We start from the raw sequence: 27,360 nt of genomic DNA on the forward strand, positions 1-27,360 counted from the left end.
TTTCAGCGCCACAGCTCACACCGAACCTGCTAACTACAGTACTTCCCCAATTGCCATGCACCCTCCTGTCCCAACTTGGTTTAAGGACAGAAAGAGGAAGAGGTCTAGGCTTCAAACAATTACCCCCAATGGAAAAAAGAATAAAATCAAAACTTTGTAATATATAATTTTTAATGCATAAAATGCAGCTGGGAGTAGCTCTGACAATCAGGCTGTAACATTTTTTACAGATGAAACCAAGATGCGACCAATACACAGTATAATGCTCAAGAAAAAAGTTTTCAAGGTCTCCTAAGGTCCCCTTTTCTGCTTTAACTGAAATGTGGACGCTTCTCTCCCTCTTTTTCTCTCTCTTTTTTCTTATGGCTGCATGACCAACTGCAGTTCCAGCCACCATTTAATTTTCTGTTTCTCTGGGAAATTCTGGAGAGCCTCTCTTTATATTAAATTATTGACGCTCTAGTGGAGAATAGAAGAGATCCTGTTATACTATTTTTGGTTCATTAAGTTTCTAATTACTTTGGGTTTGATATTGAAAAGCACTAATTAATGCTTTTAATGTGTAATATTAGTAATGCCCTACAATAGAATTAATGCCATTTTAAATGAAAAATAGAAAATATTTATTCCCAATGAAATATATAGTAGAATTAAAGGCTGAGAATATTTATAAATTACTTAAGAGTAAAAGATGAATAGAAATAATTGCTATTATCTCATAACCAAGCATTCTGAATCTAGAAAATTAAATTAAGATTAGTCTTTTAAAAACCATGAAACAGACTAAATAAAAAAATTCTCAGTTGAAATAATTCACAACGAAACCTCTCAAACAGCCCAAACGTCTTTCTGTTGTGTTTGAGGCTTTTTAATATTGGGCTTCAAGGACACCGGACATGTTTTCCAAATAAATTCCTCCTATGTAATTACTGAAAGGCAGTATTTAATTCTTGTTTTTAAACTTGTATCCTTGTAATTACATATTTGGGTAAGTATAACCACATCGCTCAGCATCCTGTGTTTATAAACAATCCTGTGCTTGAAAATCATTATCACACCACTGCAGAATTTTCTTTCTTGTTTCACCTTTACATACCCGATATATACTTACAGTCTGAACTTCATTTTAACGCAGGGTTTTCCTCATCTGAGGATTTGCTTTATTTTGGTACAGCAACACGAAAGCAAAAGTAGATGCCGACTGGTTACTCCAGAGTGACAGTCGCATGGCAGTGCCAGGGCAGCACAAAGCAGCAAACCGTGTAGTGAGTCTCACACGTCATTAGATATCGACTTATTGACTTGGAAGGAAGGCTGTGCTGCCCAGGACACCACTGAAGAGCCGGAGCCCCACCTCCGGCTCCCTGTAATTCAGAAGGAGAGGGTCTGCCTCGGTGGGGAGAGCAGCGGTGCCAGAGCCGCTCTTCACTGCATCTCCTCTCTTCTCCTTCCCTTGACTTTGGACACCACCCCACCCCCCCGACTCTCTCACATCCACTTCCACTTATCCCTCTCCAATTCTTTGCTAGTGCCACAGACGCAAGAGCTCTCTCCCTTGTTTTTCTCCTCTAGCTCCTCTGATTGCTCCTGGTTCCACCTTCTCTCATTTCCTTAATAGCCTCACTCTCATTTTATCTCTTTAATAGCTCACCCTTCTCTGGCTCTTCATCATCATCTCAATAAATGCATCTGTTAAACCTCTTACTGGTTACAAACAACCAGCCTCCTTCCCCTGCCCCTGGTTACTACTCTTTATACATTTATCTTTCCTTTAAACAACATGCACCTCAGTTCTCTTCGCTTTGTAAGCTCAGTGAGAGCCTGGAGTCTTCCTCCTGTGGCTCCTTCTCCCTCACCAAGCCTCTGCCCCTGCACTCAGTCAGCATTGCTTTTGTGGGAGCCTTGAATGACCTCCTCTTAGGCAGCCACAGCTCTCCCCTACATCTCTGTTTGTCCGTCAGGCACTTTCCACAAGTCAATGGAGCTTCCCTCCCGGAGAGGTTATTCCTTCCATCTTTCGTAGCCCTGCTCTCCCTTTTCCCTCACTCAACCAGCATGGCTTTTCCTCTTTATCTCACTCTCCAGACCCCAGCACAGGTGCTACAAAGCTCTGTCCTTGTCCCCTTTCTCTTCTATGCCTTATCTCTGGGTAATCCCAACCACAAACATAAATTCAGCTGCCGAGCAACTTAAAGATCCAGGGCTCTATTCAGATCAGTCTCTCAAGGTGAGATTAACCTGACCAAAAATAAAAGGGTACACTGCAGGCATCTCCGCCTGCAATGGTCATCTGGACTCCCTTTACAGCTAATCCTATAGGAGGTATCTAACGCAGGGAAAATGAATGGCATCCGCGAAAAACCTGTTCCGCTCACCTACCAAAAAAAAGGGAGCTTAGCTGGGTAGCTCTGATGCTGATGACTGCACTGTGGATACTTAAAACTGGGTAAGAAAGATGAATGCCAGACCTTCTTTTCAAACACAGCCTTGCCCGCCTCTCTGATGCCTGCCCCGGTAAGCCTCACTGCCAGCTCAGGCTCAGGCTCAGCTAAAACAGGCCGCTTCATCATGGTGCTCCTCAGCCACTGTTTAGGCCAGTGTTCAGGCACGCCTATAACTGGGGGCGTGGTGTGTCTTTGGTCCAGACCTCTCCCTGGGGCCTTATTCAGGCCATGTCTGAGCCTTGCAAGGTTTGCTCTCTACAAAAATTCCTGACACGGAGCCTTTCTGTTTCCATCCATTCAGCTGAGGCTCTCATCCAAGCTGTTACCACTTTGAATTGTGCTTACTGCTGAAGCACTTGCCCTTAATAAAGGCAGCCCTGTCCTGCACGTCATCACTCTAAATGCCTCAGCAAAGGATATGGCTCTAGCTGGTCCTCCGCGCTGCCATGCCTGTCTTTGCATTTCTCCCCTAGCTCCCTCATTCTCTGTTGCATCAGATGAGACCTTTCGTGGTCCACCCCAGCTCTGCCTGTCTCACGCACAGCCTCTCATGCCTAAGAGAGAGTCGGCCCTGCCATCAACCATCAGCCGGTGGTATCATCCCGCTTGCCACGTTCTCGTGCGCAGCCCCACAGGCATCACGCTGCCCAGCATGTCTGGGAGGAGCTGCCTCCACACGCACCTTCAAAGTTCCCCTTCTCCTCACACGAAACGCTTGACAAGAGTCAGGCTTCCTTTTGTCCAGGCAAATGCTGTCTCACCGACACCTCGTGACAGTGTGCACAACCTCCCCCGTTAGGTCAGGAGCTGGGTTGTCCCATGCGACTTCATCACCTGGCATGGTGGGCTCCTTGTCCATGACTGGCGCTCTTACATGCTACAAATTAATTGATCTAAAATGGCAACAGCAGCCACCTAGTCATGATCATAATTTGCATAATAACGTGAAGAATGGTAGACTTAACCTTAAGAGGCACAGCTGTAATTTAGACATAATGTATGCTGTTAATAGTGCTGGGAGAAATGGAACATACTTGTCACTCCTTTGATGATCCTGCCACTTCTTGGAAGTATTGTATATTTGTTTACTAATGTCTGAAAACATCTGTTTTAAAGTCAAAGAGTGTTTTAACCATGTTACCATACATACACTCAAAAGGGGTAGCATTAGACTTGCACTTTTTGCTTCATATGTACTTTCTCTCCTTTCAATGACTAATGGTGTAACCTTAGTTTTATGTTTACTGGGTTGGCTTTTTACATATGCTTTCTTACGGAAAATAAGAGGAAGACTACAGATAAATAGCCTAGTCTCTTAAAATCCAGAGGGACTGGGAAGGGGTGCAGGTAGTTATCAGATAATTTTAGGATATTGGCAGGGGCTTCCTCTCCTGGGAAACAGGAGGTGAAGAAAGAGGTGGGTGTCTGCTAGTCATCTTTGAATCATGTGGCTTAGATGGTCTGCATAGACAATATTCTAGAGTGCTCAGTGGAAATGTTTTATATTGAGGGTTTTTTCTTCTGATTTTTGTGTTGAATAAATTTGTGTCCTTAAAGAAACTCTGAGTCTAACAGGGACCCCTTGCTGCGATGGGATACAGATTAGTCCTCACTTACAAGAAGCTATTGTTCTGAAAGAGTATAGGGGAATCTCAAGTAGGATCATTTAGTGTTATTACCTGGTTTGTTTTTTTTTTCAGTAAACCTCTCTGAGCAGGTATTACTGTGTTGTGGGTCTAAACATTTATCTCAAAGTTTAGCTGCTTTGCTCTAAAATCAATTAAACTCATTATGGATGTGGTGAAGAGGTCTGGAATGCAAGAACTGCCTCGTATTCTGATTTTCACTTTTACCATTTTTAGGGTATTTTAGGACATATATGTGGGAGTGTGAGAGAAAAGGTAGGTATTAAACTGCTGGAGTGACACTTAATAGCTCTGGTATTTTCTGGACAATTTCTAAATTGTAATGAAAATTATCTTGAATGCGATGTGCAATGAATCTCCTTGTGAAGGATACTATGTGGGCTGGAGAAAAAATAGCACGAAAGAAAAAATTCTGTTAAAATGCCAAAGTCCAAAATTCTCTCCTGTTGTTTTTAAAGCTAAAAACAGAAGACTTAGTTCCTTAGTTTAAACTGAGGGATGAAGATAAATTAGGCTGCAGGCTGTACTGTAAGTTCAGTGAGCTTTACTTAACTTGTGACAACAGCGAAATATTCACATAAAAGAAATTGGGTGGCTGCCACTTAAGTGTGTTAGTGACTGCATTACGCTGTGTTGAAGCTGGGATGGCTAACCATATTCTGAATAGGCATGTGCAGATTGATTAAAAACTGTCTTCTGCATGTTCATGGATATTTGAATACACATGGTAAAAAAGAAAAAAATTCCTAGTTCTTGGCAGTATCTTCTGTAGTCTAATTCTTGCTCGGCATAAGATAATGGGACTTTGCTCATTCTCTGTATGTTATAAACAGTGTTACACAAGGGATCAGTCTGTTACCACAGTCTCATCCCAACTAAAACAACATCCAGAACATCAACAGTCATGAACTAGGATTCAATGAATAATAATTCACAAATACAGTGATACTTCTCTCTCCTGACATTGCTGATGTTTTACCTTCAAGAGGCAAAACCCCAAAGGGCAAGTATCTTGCCCAGGTGATGGTGACACGTACCTTGTGTTGTAAAGTAAATGGAAAGAAGGTCACAACTCAGCTTGTGAGTTGACAAAGAACAATCAGCATGATGGTTGTAAAGAATAGTTTTGTACAGGTAAGTATGTCCAGCTGCCCTCTCTTCAGTGGTGAATGCATGCAATAATCATAGTTTCTACTTGTAAAGAAATGCTAATTTATGCTGCCATAGGGGTATTTTTTAAAAGCTAAAATTTTATCTAATGTCTAGACCTAAACTATTTTTAGTATTGTTAATTGCTGGTATTATTTCATTAAAGTCTAGCTGTGTTTCTGCTTCTTTGCAGTTTAGACCTTTGCAGTCAAGTAGGAACAACTGCAATAAACTTGAGACCACGAATCAAGCACACCTGGAAACCTGTTTATTTACAAAATGTATGAAGCCCTCCTCTCATTGGTACTTGGCATATTTTAGGAGCAAATACTCCTAGCATAAACCCCCCTCAGACTGCTGAAGGATGCTAATACAGAACCACTGCTTTTACAGACACTGCACACACTGGTACCAGGCTTTAAGCTTCACTGAAATAAGGTTGCATCTTCTCCTGAGTTTTCACTAACACTGCCAAGACTGTAGCTGTCGCTGAAACAGCTGTGCTGGCAAGAGTCTGTAAGGAGGTGTAAAAAAGACAAGAGCCAAGCCTGCAAACTGCTAGTGAGGAGCTTGATTTGCAGGGTAAGCTTGCTTCGAGGGAGCCCGGTGGCAAGGGATGCTGCCCCTGACAGCGGGACCTTGTGCCTGGGGAGGGACAAACTCCTCTGAAACCCATTTTCAGCAGCAACCAAGTGCCTCGAGGGGGACAGGCGGCCCCTGCGATCAGAGGGACAGGCGTGGGCAGGGCTGGCCCCAGCAGGCCATCTCCCCACAGGACTAGGGACGTGCTCGTGGTCGTCCCCCTGTACTCGGCACTGGTGAGGCCCCACCTTCAGTACTGTGTCCAGTTTTGGGCCCCTCACTACAAAACAGACATTGAGGTGCTGGAGTGGGTCCAGAGAAGGGCAATGAAGCTGGTGAGGGGTCTGGAGCACAAGTCTTATGAGGAGCGGCTGAGGGAGCTGGGGTTGTTTAGCCTGGAGGAGGCTGAGGGGAGACGTTCTTGCTCTCTACAACTACCTGAATGGAGGCCGGAGCGAGGTGGGGGTCGGTCTCTTCTCACAAGTAACAGGTGACAGGACAAGCGGGAACGGCCTCAAGTCGCCCGAGGGGAGGTTTAGATTGGATATTGGGAAAAATTTTTTCACTGAAAGGGTTATCAGGCATTGGAACTGGCGGCCCCGGGAAGTGGTTGAGTCACCATCCCTGAAGGTATTTAAAAGATGTGTAGATGCGGTGCTGAGAGACATCATTTTGTGGTGTTTTTTGTCAGTGTTAGGTTAATGGTTGGATTCGATGATCTTAAAGGTCCCTTCCAACTTGGACAATTCTACTATTCTATGGTGGGTTCCCCCTTGGAGGGACAAGGGGGCAGACACGGCCCCACACTGCTAGGTGCTGGGCGTGCTCCCTGTGTGCTCTGGGACCGCCCCCCTTCAGCGTCCCCCGGTGGATGGGGTGGCCGCTAGGGCCCCAAAGCAAAACGCTACCTCCCCTACACCCAGCCAAAGCGCCGGGCGCTGTCGTAGGCCAGGAACTACAGTTCCCGGCGTGCCCCGCGCCAAGGCGGCCCGCAGCGGAAGGAAGCCTGTTAGCGGAAGGGGCCGGGGGCGCGGCACGCCGGGACACGTAGTTCGGCGGTGACCAGCGCCCGGGGCCGCGTCCCGCCGATTTGAAAACTCCCGCGGTAGCTGCGACCGTTCTCGCGAGAACTTCGCCACCCTCCCCGCGCGCCCCTCCCCCTCCCCCCGCCCCGCCCCCCGCGAGGCGGGTGAGCGAGCGAGGTGGGTGCCGCGCGCCGGGGGGAGGGAGAGCGGTGCGGAACGGAACGAACAGCGCGGGGCGCGCGCGGCGGCGCAGGAGGGCGAGCGCGGCGCGGGGCGCACTGAGTTGCGCAGGAGCGTGAGGGGCGGCTCGGCCGGGCGGGCGGGCCCGTGACTGGCAGAGGCCGCCGTTAACCGCTGCGGGAGATGCCGCCGCCCTGATCGGCACGTACCGGGGTAAAAAAAAAAACAACACCCAGCGGGCGGGAGTGGGCGGTGAGGGCGGGCGGTTAGGGGAAAGGCAGCGGAGGGGACCTTCCTTCGCCCGTAGCAGCAGGTACCGGGTGCTCCTGAGGCGGGGTAGGCCGCCGGCGCTGGCGCAGCGGGGGCCCTCGGCGGGCCCGGCCCCTTATGTAAGTGACCCCCGGGCTGTGGCGCCGTGCCCCGCCACATGTGGCCCGGCCGCGGCGGGGGGAGGCCGGGGCGGCTGGCGGGGCGGCCTGTGCAGCGCACATGGGAGGCGGTGGCGTGCGACGCTCGGCAGCCGGGAGGCGGCCGTCAGAGGCTGGGGGGCGTGGGAGATGTGGCGGCTGCCGCCAGGAGGTTCCCCTCCTGTCCGGCCACCCGCCGCCGGCCCCCGCGTATCGGTCACTTTTTTGAAGAGTTTGCCTTTTCTACTATTTTCTTTTTCCTTTTTTCTCTCCCCTCCCCCTTTTCGGTGTGGTTTTCCAGGAGGAGGCGGGAAATTCGCGATCTGCGTAGAGCGGCGATCGCGGGAAGAGGGCTGGGTTAATGGGGAAAGCACAGCTTTATAGGAACCCACCGCGTTTGGGGGGGTGGGGGTGTCTCTTGATTTTCTGCATGAAGCATGCATCACGCAGCAGAGGTGCTGACTCAAACAAAAGTCCTTGATTTTTTTCTTTAATAAACCATGTGTCTAGGTCTGGAGCTTCTGCCAATAGAAAGGAAGTGTGGTGTAAGTCTCTCAGGTCTAATAATTGCTTCCTGATCATGTTTGATAAAGTGATGGTAAATTTAGGGACCTAATTCTGTCGGGAATGCTGAGCCCTGTGTGGGGTGTATGGCTAACCGGGGTCGTTCAGGTGCTCCCTCTGGATGGTTGTATCGGTCTTGGCTGGCAGCTGGCACAGGCGTTTGGGCACACAGTACCGTACCCTGTTCTGCTGAGGACAGCTTCTTGTTCACCTGCTGCATCAACTGGTTTTCCTGCATTGATCTGCCTGGGGTTTGCTTTGTTAAGACAGTGAAACGAACATAATCAGGCTTCTGTTAATTTTGTGCCTTCTACCTAGGAAGCTGTCGGATACAGTTTTAGAGAACTAATGGTGACAAGGCTTTGCTGGTGTGGTATTGCTTGACTTGTGTGGTGGAGAGAAGCCTTAAATTGGCAGGAGAGAGTCACCAACAAGCCGGGCCTGTTGCACGTGTTGCAAATGCATTTGCAGTTGGGCTTGTCAGGTTGCTCTTTGTCAAAGTATGTTTCAGAATGAGATACGCAAAAGCCGCCTGGACACGGTCGTGGGCAGCCTGCTGTAGGTGACCCTGCCTGAGCAGGGGGGCTGGACCAGAGGACCTCCAGTGATTCTGGAAGGCCTTTCTCTTCATTGTGATGCTGGGATTCTGGAATTCGTGCTTAATTTTTCTTCCATTTCTTCTTCTTCTTTGGCTTCTTCTTCCCACTCTTTGTCCCATTTCCTTAGAAAATGTCATCTGAACAGCGTCACACAATGCTGTCTGTTCTCTGATCGCCAAGTAACCCTTCCCTGAAATCACTTTAGCTTCCACCTCTGGCGGAATGAAAGAACGACGCCTGTCAGCTGCAGCCTTTCCCAGAGAGCTAGGGAGTCTCTCCGTGCAAGAGGGAGTTAAAAGTTGCCTGACTGTGTCCTGGGTGGTGTCCTTTCTAAAAGTAAAGGGGTTTTTAGCCCTCCTTGCAAACTGAGTGTGTCATTTCACCCGGGTATGAGCTAGCAGCCCGGCTGACTGCCACAAAAAGGAGATGGACAAATTCCCTCTCCTTCTTCCCGATGCGTGGTCCTGCCTCCTTCCTTGTGCCACCTCTTATGCTTGCTGGTTGTCTCTGCAAGGCAGTTGAGCTCTCGAAGCTGGTGGAACACCACCTGCTTTTCTGGGTGAGTTTCCTGCCTGCTCAGGGAGTGAACTTGGCTCCTAAAGTGCTCTAAGGCACTGTTAAGGCAGTGCGAGGTGAGCCACAGGAGTACGGTAGTAGAACAAAGGAGCAGATGGAGAGATGGGAGGCGGCGGCAAGTCCTCTCTTTTGGTGGCAGGGAAGTCAGCATGTTTTGTGAAACCATCTCTTCAGCTGCGGCTGGCCATATTTTTAGCTTGTTCTTCAGCAAGCATTGTTGGCCCTTGAAACGGATTTTCAGGTACTACCGTCAGTCAAAACTGACGTCCCTGAACCCTGACTTGGCTGTATGTGATTCTTCTTGAATGCGTGATTTCTCCATGTTTATTTTTTTCTGGAGCTTTTTAATGCAAAAATCTATCCTCAGCCTGTGACTCATGGTACGCTCCTTTCTTTGGAAATAGTTTGTGAAGTTTGGAAGTCATAAAGTACCTAGGGTGAAGAGCCGTGGTTAATTTTGTCAACTTGTACACAGACCGCTTTGGTACAGCATACAGCTCAGAGGTTGGATTCTGGTTTACTCCTGAACATGAAGTAAGCCTGTGGTGTTTTACACTAATCTCGTTTCTAACAGACAGAAATAGGGATATGATTGTAGTTCTTGTCTTCAAAGAGAGCAGAAATGCAGTTAGTGTTGGATATATCTCTTAAGGAAGAGGCTTCATGCCTTTAACTTGGCTCTGTCTAAGTGTTTTCCTGCTGTTTTGATTTCCCAGTAATCCTTGGTTTAACTTAGCAGAATGATGCAAGTAAAACATCCTAATAACCAGATCACTATATATATTGTTCATAACTTATTATGGTTTTTATCTTCCTCATTGCCAGTGCAGATATCTGGGGAATAAAAATGTTTAAAATGCCCATTGGCTTACTGGAGGAAATGTGGACGTGCCTGATGCTCTAGCATTTTCGCATGTTTTCATATGCAGTTAATAATTGCAGCATGATTAAATTTAAAGTTACATGAATGGTCCAGGTGTGCTCTTCGCCTGTCCAGGTAAGCAGTTGCAAAGGCAGGGTTACTCAGAGAGCGTGCGGTTGAGAAGTTTTCTTGAATGCTGTTACCTGCCCTACTGGGAGATACTTGTTGACTCTCTTTCTTAAAACTATCTTGCTACTAGTATAATGTGTTAGTAATCATGAAGTACTTAGCACACAGACTCATTTTTCAGACATCTCCATGCTTACTTATGTCTTTTTTTATTCACTACAATCATATATGCTGTTTTTGGAATTTTGTGCTGTTTTATAAAATTCCTTAATAGATGTTGTCATAGTCAGTGTTCTCCCTTGAAGGAGGTTTGGCCAACTGAATATTTTAAAATAGGCTGCTTTGGTGGGGTGGGGTTGAATGTTCAACATTTTCATTAATGATCTGGATGACGGGGCAGAGTGTCCCCTCAGCAAGCTGACGGATGATACAAAACTGTGAGGAGTGGCTGACACACCAGTGGCTCGCGCTGCCATCCAGAGCGACTGACAGGCTGGAGAAATGGGCTGACAAGAACATCATACAGTTCAACAAGGGGAAGTGCAAAATCCTGCACGTGGTGAGGAACAAACCCACACACCAGTATATGCCTGGGCCTGCCCAGCTGGGTAGCCCTTTACAGAAAAGACCCTGGGTGTCCTGGTGGACACCAAGTTGACCATGAGCCAGCAATGTGGCCTGGCAGTAAAGGTGGCTGATGATAGCCTGGGCTGCATGAGGAGGAGCATTCCCAGCGGGTCAGGGGAGGTGATCCTTCCTCTCGTCAGCGGTGGTGAGGCCACACCTGAAGTGCTGTGTCCAGGTCTGGGCTCCTCAGCTTCATAAGAGACGTATGGAAGTGCTGGAGAGAGTGTAGCGAAGGGCCACAAAGATGGTTAGAGGGAACTGGAATGTCTCTCCTGTGATGAAAGGTTGAGAGAGCTGGGACTGTTTAGCCTGGAGAAGGCTCAGGGGGGATGTCCCCAGTGCATATAAATACCCGAAGGGAGGGGATAAAGAAGACGGAACCAAGTACTTTCCAGCAGTGCTCAGTGACAGGACCAGAGGCAGTGGGCACAGACTGAAGCATTTAAAAGATGCTATTCACCAACCCAATATATCTGTATTAGTATTTGGTATTACAGGTTACTCATAAAATATATTCATTAAGTCATTACGATAAACTAAGCCAGAATGCTGGTGAAACTGTGGGCCCTTTTACTCTCTGGAGCCCCTGGATGCAGCGCGAAAATTCATCCTGCTGTCAGTTTGAAACAATGACAGGTACCAAAAAGCAAACCCAACAAAAGTACTGCAAATAAGTTGTCCCACTTGGAACTTGATCGGGGCTGGTTGTGAATGCTGGCAGAGCGGTCAGGCTACAGCAGCGTCCTGCGATACTGCCTTTGCCATCGGCAACATTTTTTTCCAAATGTTGACTTGTGTTTAGTGTGGGACCCTGATGTGCACCTCCTGTGTTTCACGTGCTCATTGTGTTCATGCTGGCAGAAGATACAGGAATGTAATGTCAAATAGAGTGCTTCTGGCTTGAAATATAGTAGATTCCAATGCCCGGGCTTTAAAGCGTAATCTTTCTTCAGAAAAGTACAATTAATATAAATTGTAACTATTTATAAACATTTCTGTTTGATAACTTGGTCTTGCTTCCAGAGTCTTGTCTTCAAACCTAGCTATAACCTCCTGTGCTCTACGGAAAATAGGTTACTGGAGCATGCTGGAAGAAACAATCATAAAACTTAATTTGCAGGAGAACATGTATGGTAGTTAATCCAATAGGCTTTGTGTGCACATTTAAGTGGCTGGCTGTACTGCTTTGTAGCATAGGGTAAGGGTTCTGCTTGATGCCCGAGTTGGTCAGCTTGTGTAACACCCAGGAATAGTGAACCATGTATAATATCTTCCTTTTGAGACCTCATGAAGAAAGCAGTGCTATTTGAACGAGATAATTAAAGCTGTCTTGTTTTCTGGGGGCATTTTGAATAACCCAGTGAACTTGAAAAATGTAGTTCCTTAAAGTAGTTTGTATTTCCATGTGTATAGAATATCTCTTATTTAGCCACCTATTTAATCTCGTAAATCCCTTCAGCTTTTGAGTTTTTCCACAAAACGTTGATCTTGACATGCAGAAATGTGAACACTTTGTGGAGCACCTACAGAAGTGTGGAAACACTGAGTGGCCTACAATTTTTTGTAAAATGCTGCAGAGATGTTATAGAGACAGGCAATAGGAAGGAAGGGACTGGAATAAGGAATACAAGGATTTAAGTACAGAATAAAATTGGTGTTTTAAAGTGCTGTGTTATGTTTACATCATAAGTGTATGGAAAACTACTTTCTAATTGATGAGCTATAAAAGTCTTTATTGCTTGTAATGTAGAAAATATCAAAAGCATGTTTTCTGGAATAATTTGAGAGTGGAGGTAGTTAAGAACTTTGTATTCCTTAGTGTTCAAAATAAACACGCTGAAAGTGAACAAGACATAAGTGATGCATGTAATCTGCTAGAAGACATTTGACAATAAGTAAAAAGTATAAAATCAAGGGAAAGGACAAATGGAAAGTTGTACCTGTTGCTGAGAAACCTTTTAAAATCTGATTTTTCTCAGCTCCCATCTTCCTAACCTGTGTGAGTAGACTTGAACTCAGTGTATTGGGCTTTTTCCTGTTATTTCTCTGTTGATACGTCTGGGTCGCTTTTTGTTGGTGATCTCACAGGCATCAGAAAAGCAAAGGATTCTCCTTTTGCTCTGCTGGGAGAGCAAAAAGTCTCCCGAGTGCCATTATTTGCAAGGAAAAGAGCTAGAGGTGATGTCTAGGGGATTTTTCACTGCATACTGATGAAACTTCTGTCACTCTCAAGAATATTTCTGGCTGACGTGAGTCTAGTTGTGCAATTTTTTCCTGTATTTACAGTGAAGAATGCGAGACCTAACAGCTGAGGTAACGAGCAGTCTGCTGCAGTTTCCAGAGGTGACTCTTCAGGCACTTGGGGAAGATGAGGGAACCCTCGGCTCTGTGCTGTGCGGGAGGTTTTCTGGAGGTGAGCATTTTCCTTTAAATTTGGTCTCGGTATAAAGTTGTTCTTGCCTGGAGGCTACCTGAAGCCTCAGGTCATAGCATCAGCTGTGTCAGGTTGGTGCTGTTAAGAGGCATCCTGTTTAGAGAGAGAGAACAAAAAGGGTGCTTCAGCGATGACAAATGCTAATATTAAAACGTGAGTATAGTTAAACTTTGAAGTTAAAAAACCTGCACCAGTCTCATGCTATTAAAATAATTCTCTTAAACATGTGGAGTCAGTGAGCCCTCCTCAATTTTTAATGAAATAAAAGGCAGTTTTCAAAAATGTGATAGTGTTGTTTTGGGTGGTATTTATTTGCACCAGCTTGAGCTCTGTGACCATTGTAACATCAGATGCAGAAATAGTTCTCCTACAGTGTTACAGGGGCAGCCCCCCGTGCTTTTTCTTTTCCAGTCTGACTAAAACCAGAAGGAAGAGGATAAGACTGTTAAGTGCTGCAGCTATATTTCCAAAGTATCTAATAGGATGCAGCTGAATACCCAGGGAGAGCTGCTGACAGTGGCTAAGCAGATCAGGTAGTTGACTTTCCAGGTGATGTGACAGTAGAGCTGGGTGCCTATCTGGAAGTCTAGGCTTCTGTTAAGACCAGGTGGAATCTATCTACCTGAGTGTAAATGCAGGAATTGAGCTCATACTTCCTTTGGGCTGGCAGTAGTTCAGTGAAACAAAATGCCTTCAATTCTTCCTGTGATCAGCACGTGTGAAAGTTGAAATTTACTCACACAGTGCCCTTGTTAGGATAATTTCTTGTTGCAGTCCAAATCCTTGCCCAAAGGAGGCATGTGTCAAGTAAAATGAATAAACCGGAAATGAATAGGCTTAGATTTGCTTTGTGTGGAGTACGCTCTAAGACTTGGTATTCCCGTATGTATTTAGATGATTTCTAGCAAAACCAAGGCGAATATGGTATAAAGGCTGTCGATCAGGACCTTGTAATCTTTATCCCAAACAACCCAGATTCTTCGGTGCAGGAATGACAAGTACAAATGCAAAATAACAAGGTGGTTAATTTTAGGAGGGATTGCTTGGGGATTTCAACGGGTGATTTTGAATCATTGACTAGAATGAGGTAGGTCGGTCTTCCTCTGCTAGGTACGTTTATTGAAGGAAAGGGGCAGGCACTGTGATTTTTTTTCAGCTGTTTTCAGTCTTCCGTTGGACATTTGCTTCAGTCCTCTTTCTTTTCTCTCACAGGGAGAAACGGCCTGGCGTGGTTGACACGTGGTCCTCAACTTGAGGTGGTGAACTCTGTGACAGGAGAGCGGCTCTCTGCGTACCGTTTCAGTGGAGTCAATGAACAGCCTCCCATTGTTCGTGTGGTGAAGGAGTTTTCCTGGCAGAAGAGAACTGGACTGCTGGTTGGGTTGGAAGAAGCAGAGGGAAGTGTTCTCTGTCTGTACGACCTTGGAATATCAAGAGTGGTTAAAGCAGTTGTTCTTCCCGGGAGGGTAGGTACTTTTTAATTGGAGAAACGAAGCTTTTATGATAGGTGCTGCGTAGGCCTGTTTTAGGACAAGCTTTGGAGCGTCTCTTTGTAGGAGGTATTTTTTCTATCGTGCGTTAACATCCTGTCACTTGAGAGTATCCAGTCAAGACGGTGTTGCTGTAAAATCTTGGGCTTAATGTGCCATTATTGTTGGAGTTTACTGAGAGTAAAACAAGTTTTCTGGTTTTATTGTAGAGCACAGAGTTACCTGATTCTCTCCTTCCGCAAAAAGGCCTTGAAAAGCACCTTTGTTTGGCCCTAATTGCTTGATTTCCATCAGAAATACCGTCTTTAAAATGGCTCAGAATTCCATAGTTGTGCTGTAAATGACTTCGACACATTGCCTTGAATCTCAGCCTAGCAAGCAGGCTGAGGAGAACACATTTTTCTGTTGACTTAGGAGAGGAAAAAAGAGCCTCCAGTGAGTTATCTGACAGATTGTTGGGAGGTCACCTTTCAGCCTGCAGTCCTTGAATCTCTGCTCTCTGACTAGTGTGTTTGTGTAGATGGGACACACTGGTGTAATGTTGCTGATGTTTTCTGTCTTCTGTAACCCAGAAACTCAAATGATGTGTGTCCCCTAGCCTCATTATCTTAATGTAAACAAGAATCGGTGGAAGTCAATAGAACATCAAGATGCGCTATATTTTTATCATCTTAGAATCTGCAACAACTAACTAACTAACAACTTAGCTTTCCATCAGGTGCTTTGGTTTGACTTGCTAGAATACAGGTGGAGTTTTGTTTGTTTGTAATGCTACAGTGTGATGACTAGTAGTAAGCATTCGTATTGGGGTCACTTATAGAGACAGGAGTTGGGTTGGTGCTCCACTGTGGTAATTTACCCATCTAAGATTGATAAATCTTAAGAGTTGTAGCTGGAAAGACAAGCTGTGTACTGACATAAGCATATAATCAGTAAGTAAATTATGTTTGAGAAAAAGGACATAGCTTAGTTTTCCTTCCTGAATCTAAGGAAGCTGGGAATAGGAAAAGGAAAGGGTAGGAAGGTTCATGACACATATCGAATCTGTGTGTACAGAAGTGATTTGAAACTGAATGTAGTTATAACTCTCAGTTATATTAGGGAGTTTTTCTATATCACAAAGAAGTGGTTCAGGAGAAAATATGATGAAGCCTTTGCGGGAAAGGTTGGTGGTTGTGAGATAAAGGTTATGAATTCTGGAATGTAGCCAAAGCTTATCTGAATTTCTCCTCTTATCCCATGAACTCTCTTGATTACAAGCATGTCTGGTCTGTTGCTTTCATTTCACTTCCTGGTTTTTTGCTATTATGTTAGTTAGATGAGTATAGACAGGACACAGGTATTGGTAGTTGGACTGTTAACTTCCAAGTTGTCAGTGGGAGTAAGGGTAAGCAAAACTGTGTAGATAAAACTTCTGTGGACAGCTAAGTTGTACAGGTTAACACAAACTACCCCTCTACTCTGTTCTGGTGAGACCCCACCTGGAGTACTGCGTCAAGCTCTGGAGTCCTCAGCACAAGAAGGACATGGACCTGTTGGAACAGGTCCAGTGGAGGGCCACAAAGATGATCCGAGGGCTGGAGCACCTCTCCTATGAAGACATGCTGAGAGAGTTGGGGTTGTTCAGCCTGGAGAAGAGAAGGCTCCGAGGAGACCTTATAGCAGCCTTCCAGTACCTAAAGGGGGGGGCCTACAGGAAGGATGGGGAAGGACTCTTTATGAGGGGGTGTAATGATAGGGCATGGGGTACTGGCATCAAACTGAAAGAGGGTAGATTTGGATATCAGGAAGAAATTCTTTACTGTGAGGGTGGTGAGGCACTGGAACAGGTTGCCCAGGGAAGTTGTGGATGCCCCTTCCCTGGGAGTGTTCAAGGCCAGGCTGGATGGGGCCTTGAGCAGCCTGGTCTAGCGAGAGGTGTCCCTGCCCAGGGCAGGGGGGTTGGAACTAGGTGGTCTTTAAGGTCCCTTCCAACCCAAACCATTCTGTGAACTGAGAATAGCTCTGGTCCAAGGTGTCAAGCCATTAGAGTATTAATACAGGTTATTTCTAGTGACAATATGACTGCCTTTTAGTGGAAGAGAGGTGTGTAGTCATTCAGAGAGAAAAGGCATGAGTTTAAAAAACAAAACTCACAAGCTTAGAAAGACATTTGACATAATTTTTTTTTTGTGTGTGAGCATCTCTTGTTGCCCTCTGGATGATATACATGTGAAATTGTGAAATGTAGCAAAAAACTGAAAATGTTAATGCAGTATTATTTGAATTGGATTCTAGTAAAAGCAAATCTGAATTAAAAACATCAGTTCTGTTAAATGGGTTTATAAGGCTTCAGAACTATTGAAGGGTATTTTCACAACCTTTCCTGGTTTGTATGAGGCAGAAGGGTAGCATTCAGATTCAGTGAGCTGAGAAAAGTTTTCTTTGTTTATTCCCAGAATGAGTTGTCATTAGTCTAAGAGAATATGAAAAGGCACTGCACAGTGCGGTGGAAAAATAGGCAGTTTCAGGAGCTTCTGCATGGAAAACTGAAGTGTTAAAATTGGGAAACGTTTTTGGAAGACTGTATGCAAAAATGGAAAAGACTCATTTGGAGCCAGTTGTACAGCGAAAAAAATCTTAAAACAGAAAGAAGTTGGAATCGGCACTTGAACTTTGGCTAATTCTGTAGCCAAATTCTGTACAGTATTTCTGCTTGCCTTGTAATGATCATCAAGACTTGGAGCAGCAAGAGTTGGAATAATCAAAAGGCTTTTGACAGTCCTTCGAGTAGCAGAGAAGATTGGAAATTTAATTTGATTTACAGGAGATCTGGAAGAGGAAATTTGAGTTGTCTAAAGTGCTCTAGGTACTTCTAAGATTAGCATTCTTGTGAGCAAGATGAAAGGTAAATTCTGGACTAGACTGCCTGGCAGTGTAATGATAGCAAGTGCTTGATATGGGAGAAGAGAAACCTTTGGGGCTCAGGGATTTGGTTATTTTTCCCCACCTCTGGGGGTAAAAAAATAATATATTAAAAAATGGAGTAGCTTGTGATGCTCACTTCTTTGCTTTATTTTCATATAAAGCTTTGTTGTTGCTGTGAAGCTTCCTGTTTGCCTTGTGTTTTGTGAGAGGGCTAAACAATAGCCTATGTCCTTTTGTTGTACAGCTTTAGTGCAGGAGTCTTCATGTGCTTGTATCTCTGTTCTAGCAGTCAATGTTGTCCTGGGATGTGTTGCAACGTGTGCTTGAAAGGTCTGTCTTCACCTTGTGAGATAGTTGCATGCAGACTGCTGGGCACGTGAAAGAGCAGTGTGCGCTTCCTCCTTTAGGTGGAGTCACCTTTTTATCTGAGAAGCTGCTGCTTTAGGCTGGCTTTTAACATTTTTCTCAACATTCGTGAAAGCGCTGGTGTGCATTTAAAGCTTCTTTTCCTTTATGTGGTTGTTACTTTTCTTCTAAATGCGGACTAGTGTGAATTTTACTAAGCTGGTCTCTCCCTTCAACGCTTTCTAAATACGTTTCGCTCCCATGGAAATGGTGTGTCTCCCATGCAACTTGGCCGCTGCCTCGTCTGACTCTCGAGCCGTGATTTATCCTGACACCCGTTTTTCAAGGAAGGCATAGACAGCAGGAAGACCATGAGCCAGCGATGTGCCCTTGTGGCCAAGAAGACCAGTGGCATCCTGGGGTGCATGAAGAAGAATGTGGCAAGCAGGTTGAGGGAGGTCATCCTCCCCCTTTACTCTGCTGTGGTGAGGCCGCATCTGGAGTACTGTGTCCAGTTCTGGGCTCCCTGGTTCAAGGAGGACAGGCGACTGCTGGAGAGGGTACAGCAAAGGGCTACGAAGATGATTAGGGGATTAGAACACCTCTCTTATGAAGAAAGGCTGTGAGGGATTTGAGTCTCTTCAGTCTGGAAAAAAAACAACTGAGGGGGGATCTTATCAATGCTTATAAATACTTAAAGGGTGGGTGTCAGGAGGATGGGGCCAGGCTCTCTTCAGTGGTCCCTGGCAATAGGACGAGAGGTTACGGGCAGAGACTTGAACATAGCAAGTTCCACCTAACTTGAACATAGGAAGCTGCTAAACATGAGGAGGAACTTCTTTACTTTGAGGGTGGCAGAGCACTGGAACAGGCTGCCCAGGGAGGTGGTGGAGTCTCCATCTCTGGAGACATTCAAAACCCGCCTGGACACATTCCGGGGCAGCCTGCTCTAGGTGACCCTGCTCTGGCAGGGGGGTTGAACTAGGTGATCTCCAGAGATCCCTTCCAACCCCTACCATTCTGTGTGATTCTGTGACAGTATCGCAGTGCCGGTGGGCTGTGAGCGGTGGGAGACCTAGATTTAGCTTTGTTTGTCAGTCTTACACCCCTTGAATATGATAAAGTTCCTTGCATGTAACTGATTTCCCATGTTTTCTTTATTATTCCTAAGTAGAAAATGGAAATTGCTAAGCGGTAATAATAGAATGCACCATTTAAGTAGAATTCAGTCAACCGTAGGAAATGTAGTAAACAGAAGGCAGTAACAGATTTTTGTACAGGGCTTTATTTATTTTTCTTTTTTCTTGATCTAATAGGAGACAATACAAAATGCTTTGGTTTTAAGTCTTATGCTCCTGTATTTACTTTCTTGTTTCTGATGTGCTAATTCAGCCTTCACTTTTGAATGAGTTCTATTGAGCTTATCAAAGAGCTCAAATAGTAACTTGTAGTTTTCCTGTAGGTAACCGCTATAGAACCCATAGCGAATCACGGTGGAGCGAGCGTGAGCACTCAGCACCTCCATCAGAGTCTGCGATGGCTCTTTGGGGTGGCAGCAGTGGCTACAGATGTTGGCCATCTACTTCTGGTTGACCTTTGTTTGGATGATTTATCTTGCAGTCAGAATGAAATTGAAGCATCAGGTAAGCTTGCAGTTTTTCAACATGAATTTAAATATAAGAAAACATTAACGTTTAAACATTGTGTCTTTTAAATAAACAGTATGCATCCCACTTTGAAGACCCTTGTGTCAGACATTTCTGACGACTGGTTACAGGTGGCAGTTTGACATCGTATAGTCCTGACCTGATTAAACCTGGGAGTGTCTGACTGCTCCTCGCAGTGTTGTAAATGCCCCCTCCCACCAAGATCCCTGTGCCACTATGATTCTTGCCAGAGAGGTGTAGGAATTTTGCCACGTGAGCCGGTGCGGCCGCCTGGTAGGAAGTTGTGTTGGAGGAGCCCTGTTTCCCGGGAATGCTCTTCTGCTTGTGTTAATTGACTTGGGGCAAATTTTGGGCTTGTTTTTTAAAATAAATCCCGCTTACCAACACCCATGCATTTGGATGAATGAAATCTCGAATAGGTGTACTCAGATTGCATACACCGTTTTGGCTATTACAACAGCAGCTTCAGCAATTGGTGCCACTTCAAACACGAGGTGCCACTTCAAATTGCATCACGAGGCCCAAACTCCTGCTTTTCAGAGTCCAGGAAGAATTTGTCTATGAAGGTTACGCTTTTACCTAGCTTTCAAATGTGAGTGAGAATACTTGTCTGATCCGAGAATTCTTATGTTCTTTAAAGACATACATAATGGAAATGGCAAAAAAAGTGTTGCATAAATGGCTATTTTGCCTGGCACGGTAGCATTAGATGATAGGGGTTGTCACGTCAGTGCCTAAAATGCAGCCTAAATGGCATAACGTATTCATTTATTGCTTGGTTTTGTGTGTGTAGATCTAGAAGTTGTCACTAGAATTCCTGCTGAAGTTGCACAAAGAAGAGAAACTGTGACCAGCGAAGGGAGACATCTCTGTTTTCAACTACAAAATGCTTCCGGAACAGCAGTATCAGCCCTGTGCTACATAAGCAGAAGCAACCAGCTCGTTGTGGGTTTCTCAGACGGCTACCTGTCGCTCTGGAATATGAAAACTTTGAAGAGAGAGTAAGTAGGCCTTTACACTTGGCCATGCCTGGAGGTGCGGGGCTCTCGATTTGTTGCTTAAGGAAGTATGTGGATGTAAAGAGAACTTTTTCAGGGACTGACATGAGTATGAGTATAATCTTGGCACGTTCAGAAATCCTCTTCTGACATAACTTTTCAGTCATACCTGGATGAAGTGGTCCGCCTTCTCCCCAGTGGACTAGGATTGTTTTCCTTATTGTGCCTGTGGATTGAGGAATTGTGGGAAGCATGCTTCCTGGGGTTTTCAGAACCGGTTACTGCAACTGGGGCATCCACTGAAAGGCTGAAGTATGTCAGTGATGTGATTTTGGTGCCGATATTCTCTAAAGTGTCCAGGGTGAAACCAGTGAGACATGAAAACTCAATAGCTGACCTGTGCCTGAAAAATGTATTCTTTCCTGCATGTCAGCTTTGGCCGAAAGAGCAATCTCACCTGAGATATTTGGCTAACTTCTGGTTGGGATTCCCTTCAGCAGATCTGCACTGACTCCCCAGAAGCTGTTGGATGCATAAATAGACAGTGGAGGAATAATTAGGTGGCAAGAGTAGAGTGTGGAGGTACAAATAAGGTTCAGAAGTCAGGAAGAACAATGCTTGACGTAGTCCAAGAAATGAGAACCTACCTGTGTTTGGCCCTGTTTTACATTTGTTCAGAAGATACGCTGCATTTTAAGTTTGATATTGAAATAGGCTCCAACAGTAGGAACAATCTTTTGCTTGGCAGCTGAAGGAATCCGTTATATTCCTCCTCTGGAGGCAGAGGATGACATAAACGCAGGTTATTGCATTTGCTGGGCAGTAACTTCTTTGGCTCTTGACTCTGGCATAAAACGTACTCTCTTCCTTGGCTCACGTGTCTGAGATGGAAGGATGACATTCTGTACTTTGAGGATAAGTATGCTAGGTGCTCTTTTCTCAGAAGATGCTTCTATCCTTCTACAAACAATTAGGGCCACTAGGCTCACATTTTTTTTTTCTTTTTCGTTTTGCTTTTTTTTTTTCCCCTAAACCTGTAGGCACCACTCTCAGCTTGAAGGAGGGAGGATTCCTGTCTATGCTGTCACTTTTCAAGAGCCTGAGAATGATCCTCGCAATTGTTGCTACTTGTGGGCTGTTCAGTCTACGCAGGAAAGGTGAATAAAAACTTTAACTATCAGCCAATGAATTAATTCTTTTTTTTTTTTTAAGGATATTTGTTCCCATACAGTTGAACATGTGTATTTGTTGTGTTTCTTCAGCTGTGCAGGAGATTCTTTCCAGTACAGAAGGTGTTAAACTTAGAATGCAATTTTTACAGGATTTACCAGACGTGAAGAGGGACCTACTAGTTCCTGCCTTCTGTCAGAAGGCAAAGCAACAGTGGCCATATTCTTCTGCTCGCATTCTCAAATGGTTTGCTTTTGTTCCTCGATGACCGCTTCATCATTTGTTTGATAGTCACACCGTGGTATTAAAATACCACTAGGAGCAGTTGAGGCTGCAGATCTAGAACACCAGACGTGCCCACACAACAGCCTGCCGCCCCTAAAGGCGGCGGTGACAGTATTGCCGATGGCCTTGTGCCAGCGTCAGCAGTCTGTGGAGCCTTGGTGAGCCAGTGCAGCTCCCCGGGCAGAAAACGATTCAGCAGAAAAGCCAATGGGTTCCTGCTGTTCTGCTGAATCAAATCGGACTTGGAAGGGTGCAGAGTGTGCAAGAGGGGGAGGGGAACTTTGGTGGTAAGGGAAGGGCAGAGAGATCTCTCTGTCTGCATCAGCAAGCGATTCCATCAGCTCAGCTGTTGGTAGAGTGGCAGTCTTTTAAAATTTGACTTCAAAGCAGTTTTGATGGAGAACTCTTCATTGTGAAGAACTATTTCCAACAATTCTTAGTCCATACAACATATTACAGCTTTCCAATTGTACGGTTGGCTTTTGCCCCTGAAGCTGTTAGTGTCCAAACACCCTCCTTTATGTTTCAGTGGCTAAATGTGGCCGGTGATCATGTTTTGGGAAGAGGTGGTGTTCTTTTCAGCAGGAGCATGCTATTAAGAAAACGTCCAGGTCTACTAACACGACGATGAGGACTATAAAGCAGCTTTGTAACCAAATTTCATAATTTATCCCTTTTTCAGTGAAGGTGATGTGGTGAGTTTACACCTGCTGCAGTTAGCATTTGGTGACAGAAAACGCGTGGCCTCAGGACAAGTCATGTATGAGGTAAGAGGTGCATGCGTGGGAAAAGCAGACAATAGTAATTTTCTCTAAGGGAGTATCAGTTGAGTTACAGGGGTGAGATTTACCATCAACCTTCAGAGCTGGCTGAAAAAATAATCATGTTTTGCTGAGTCTTCTTGGGCACGGCCTTTGTCCATACCTTTTGGAAAGAAGGCGTACCATTTTATACTGCAGTGTCGTGTGTTCCAGCTAGATTCATCTGCAAAGAGCCCGTATAAATGAAATTCCTGAAGAGGAAGCAGCTTTTGCAAATAAAATTATTCTGAAATACCAAATGAATGGCATGTAGGAAGAGAAGACTGGGCCTTGAATCGCTTGGTTTAACCAAGCTTCGGACTTGAATAAGCTTCTGTCTCTCTCCCTTTCTTAAAATTCAGTCCTGTGTCTCTCTGTTGACGATCTTTGGTTTGATATTCTCGGTTTTCTTTTGAGCTCCGTCAGCTGGACTTCAAATGAGATGTGCCTACAGAGTCTCTTAGGTGTTGATCCCTTAATGACACTTTGTAGCTGTAAAGATAACTCCTTTTTGGCTGGGTGAGCTGTTAAAATCTGCTATCTATTAAATCTGCTCTCAAAGCCAGCAAGATATGTAAATAGAGTAAATAGTGGTATGATTTGGTCAGAAGAGTGTACCTAAATGTTAGATCTGGCTCCAAGGAGGATGCGTTTAAAATACAGATGTGAGGTATCCTTGTATCTCAGATAGCTAACAGAGACAAGGCGCATCTGTTAGATGTGTAATTCCATTCAGTTGTACGCCTGGAAGTCTTCCAAAATCTTTTTGAGGGGACAGTAATCTTAGTTCAGAGCAAGTCTTTCCTCCTGATTTGGTACTTTCTCTTGCATATTCTCAATAGCTATGGAACGAAACAGGGGTGACTCTTGTATCGTGGTACGCTGGTTTTTGTAGGGACTGTGCCTTTTGATTTTTTTGGATTAATTTAGATTTTGAGTGTTTTGCTTATGTGTAGGAAAGGTGCTTCCTCATTTGGCACTGTTGCTTTTGCATAGATAGAGGTTAGGTGTTTGGAAAAGGTGGTGTTTCTTTAAAATGCATTATCTGTCACGGTGACCAAGTAGAAGGATCTTCCAGTGATTCAGCACGTTCTGGATGCCATCTCCTTATCTTTGTTGATGTGCAGGGTTTTTATGACAGAAACATACGTTGCTCTAGAGGAGCAGCGCACCCGGATTGGGTGTTTTAGTTTTAGAAGGGATTTTTCCTTGCCATTCACTGATGCATCTCTTGTAATGCTCTAAGCACTTTGTCAGGTTGATAGGAGAAAGTTTCTTTAATATATCTCCAGCTTCACTTTTTCACTTCTGCTTTGTTTATCCTCTTTTATTTTTAGCGACAGTCTTAGTAGTGGCAAAGGCAATACCTCGTACTGTGTACCTCTTTGGGAAAAAAACGCCCAGTTGTCTTTGTCCATTTCTCTGGTGGCTACTTTGTTCTGTCTCAACACTTTAATGTTAAAACGCTCTTTGCAATTTTTTGTCTTGCTCATCTATTTTACTGAACCAGATGTGATGAGTGTCGGGTTTTACCTCAGAGGGCTGAAATGTTTCAGGAGCCTTTAACAATGGGTCTACTAGAAATGCCAGCTGACACTCTTGTAAAGAAAAAGCACACAGAATAATTAAATAACGTTGTTGTGTTTGTGACTCGAGAAAGCTGTGGTGAGGTCAAATGTAAGACTTTTAACCCTCTATCGACTATGCAGCCAGTAACACATTCACAGGCTTGTAAGAAGTGTCGGGCACCAGTCTCTGGCTCTGAGATATTGTCCTCCCCTGCTGTTTCTGCATGCCCGTGATGAGTGTCGTGGAAGATTGAAACACGAAACAATCTTACAAGGCAATTGAGGAGAGAACTAAATAGAGCTGCTATTTGTCCCCAGTACACCCATTCATGTGTTGTATGGTAGACAGTTTGAATGAATGCTGTATTTGGAAAGACGGTATTTCACTTCATGCTTACTTAAAAAATGGCGCTATCAGAGGTTCAACACAATCGTGCCGGGGTTTCTGTGTATCTCAAAATTAGTTTGTTTACTGTGTAGTAATTCGTGATGCTAAAAGCCTTGGCCACGTGCACCCCGTGTCCTTTCTGGTTTTCCCTTTTGCTGTTGGCTGTGCTTGGTGAAGGAGCTGAGGGATATTTCACCCGTTAGTCTCTGACAAGATGAGAGGAGGAGCTGTCATAGCTTACGTGGCTTGAAAGAAGATTGCTAATCAGTATGAAGTTCTCACAGTAACTAGAGAGGGGTGCACGGTCACTCTGGTGGTGTGCCCATAGAAAATACCTCTTGACAGCTTTAGCTGCTCGAATGCTGGGGCTTCTCTAACTTCATCAGTTCTGCAATCAAGACATGGAGCAAAGAGCTTTGCATGCATGTGTGTTGCATCATTTTAGATATCTCTTTGTAGCAATGTATTTAGGCTTATAAAGGACATTCTTGGATGTCGCAAGGAATTCTGCAAAACATGTTTAGATCTGAATAGTGTTAGGGAAATTCTAAATTTTGAAAAAGTGCAAAGCCTTTACAGCCAAACTTACCCGTTACGATTTGACACTGCATTCTCTTGCATGTCAGGCGTAGTTTCTATTTACCGTCAGAAATAGGCTCATGCAAAATACACAGTATAATAAGCCTATTATATTAGATATAGTCTTTCATATTTAGCTATAATGTATGTTTTTATCTTAGAATGACCTTTGCTCTCTTCTCTGTTTTTTTTTTTTTTCCCCAGGGTTTGGAATACTGTGATGAAAGGTACAGTTTAGATCTCACGGGTGGAATCTTTCCCTTGAGAGGCCAGACCAGCAGTACTAAATTAATCAGCTGCCAGACTGTCGAAAAATTTCGCAACCATGTTGACAGAGAGGATAGCGTAAATGAAGGTTTGTTCTGATGTCCGTGTTTGGTGATTTTAAAAGAAGTGCTTTTGGAACCTAAGCAACGAATGCTGTTCTGTCCCCACAGTCTGAAAGTCTTGCCTATCTGCATAGACTAGATTGTTGGGATTATTTACGAAGAAAAAATGGATGCTTAAGTTATGTGGGACTTCTTTAAGGGAAAAAGTGGGTTTTATTTTATGCTTGCTGACATGGTGTCGCAATGTATGGTGGGGTCATCTATATAATGCTTGTCAGTCATTTTATTCCTCCAGCTGTCATCTTTGAATAAAATCATTCTGCATCCAGATGGTGGCAGGTCACAAGTTGGGTTTCCCAGGGCTCTGTATTGGGACCTTTTCTCTTTAATATCTTTATCAGTGATGTGGATGAGGCGATGGAGGGCACCCTCAGTAAGTTTGCAGGTGACACCAAGTCAGGCGGGAGTGTTGATCTGGTTTAGGGTAGGAAGGCTCTACAGAGGGATCTGGACAGGCTGGGTCGATGTGCCAAGGCCAATTATATGAGATTCAAGAAGACGAAGTGCCAGGTCTTGCTCTTGGGTTACAACCGCCCCATGCAACACTACAGGCTTGGGCAGGAGTGGCTGCAAAAAGCTGCCTGGTGGAAAAGGACCTGGGGATGTTGGTCAAGAGCCACCTGAGTATGAGCCAGCAGTGTGCCAAGGTGGCCACCAGCATCCTGGCTTGTATCAGAAATAGTGTGGCCAGTAGGACTAGGGAAGTAATGGTCCCCCTGCACTCAGCACTCATGAGGCCCCACCTTGAGTACTGTGTCCAGTTTTGGGCCCCGCCCTGGCAGAAAGACTTTGAGGTGCTGGAGCATGTCCAGACAGCAACAAAGCTGGTGAGGGGTCTAGAGCACAAGTCTTACGAGGAGCGGCTGAGGGAACTGGGGTTGTTCAGTCTGGAGAAAAGGACGCTGAGAGGAAACCTTATTGCTGTCTAGAACCTGAATAGAGGTTGTAGCGAGGTGGGTGTTGGTCTCTTCTCCCGAGTGAAAAGTGATAGGATGAGAGGAAACGGCCTCAAGTTGTGGCAGGGGAGTTTTAGATTGGATATTGGGAAAAATTTCTTGACAAAAATGGTTATCAAGCTTTGGAACAGTCTGCCCAGGGAAGTGGGCGTCCCTGGAGGTATTTAAAAGATGTGTAGATGTGGTGATTCGGGACATAGTTTAGTGGTGGACTTGTCAGTGTTAGGTTGATGGTTGGACTTGGTGATCTTAAGACTCTTTTCTAACCTAAACGATTTTATGATCTGCCTGTCCATTTTTTCCTCTCTAAGTCTAATAGGTTCCTACCCCTACAAGTTCCTAAAGCAATAGCTTTCCTTGTCCATAGACACAGTTAAAACTCTTATGGTGTCTTTCATTATCTTGCAATAATTGAATATACATCTCTGGGTTTAGAAATTCAGTTATGCTTTGACCATATCTTTGAGACAGCTGCAGAGATAACTTTCATAGCCTTTTGTTCTGAGTGCATTATTCACCTTCTTCCTCTTCTTACTGGCCTTGACTTATGTCCGATGTTACAAAGAAGACACTCGCGTGATCTTTCTAGGCTAC

General features: G+C 44.8%; 1 protein-coding gene across 1 annotated transcript in view; it reads left to right on the forward strand.

Annotated features, from left to right (window-relative positions):
• Nucleotides 1-7,048: 7,048 nt before the first annotated feature.
• The window catches only part of LOC134512952 (protein ELYS-like), a 51,006-nt gene continuing 30,694 nt past the window's right edge, over nt 7,049-27,360 (forward strand). Inside the window, exons 1-8 of the mRNA XM_063328881.1 lie at nt 7,049-7,239; nt 13,077-13,203; nt 14,437-14,690; nt 19,429-19,609; nt 20,427-20,634; nt 21,672-21,788; nt 22,769-22,853; nt 25,626-25,776. Of these exons, the coding sequence (XP_063184951.1) occupies nt 13,083-13,203; nt 14,437-14,690; nt 19,429-19,609; nt 20,427-20,634; nt 21,672-21,788; nt 22,769-22,853; nt 25,626-25,776 (1,117 nt within the window). The 5' untranslated portion in view covers nt 7,049-7,239; nt 13,077-13,082. The remainder of the gene's footprint in view (nt 7,240-13,076; nt 13,204-14,436; nt 14,691-19,428; nt 19,610-20,426; nt 20,635-21,671; nt 21,789-22,768; nt 22,854-25,625; nt 25,777-27,360) is intronic.

The sequence above is a fragment of the Chroicocephalus ridibundus genome, chromosome 3, assembly GCF_963924245.1.
Source record: "Chroicocephalus ridibundus chromosome 3, bChrRid1.1, whole genome shotgun sequence".
Classification (NCBI taxonomy): domain Eukaryota; kingdom Metazoa; phylum Chordata; class Aves; order Charadriiformes; family Laridae; genus Chroicocephalus; species Chroicocephalus ridibundus.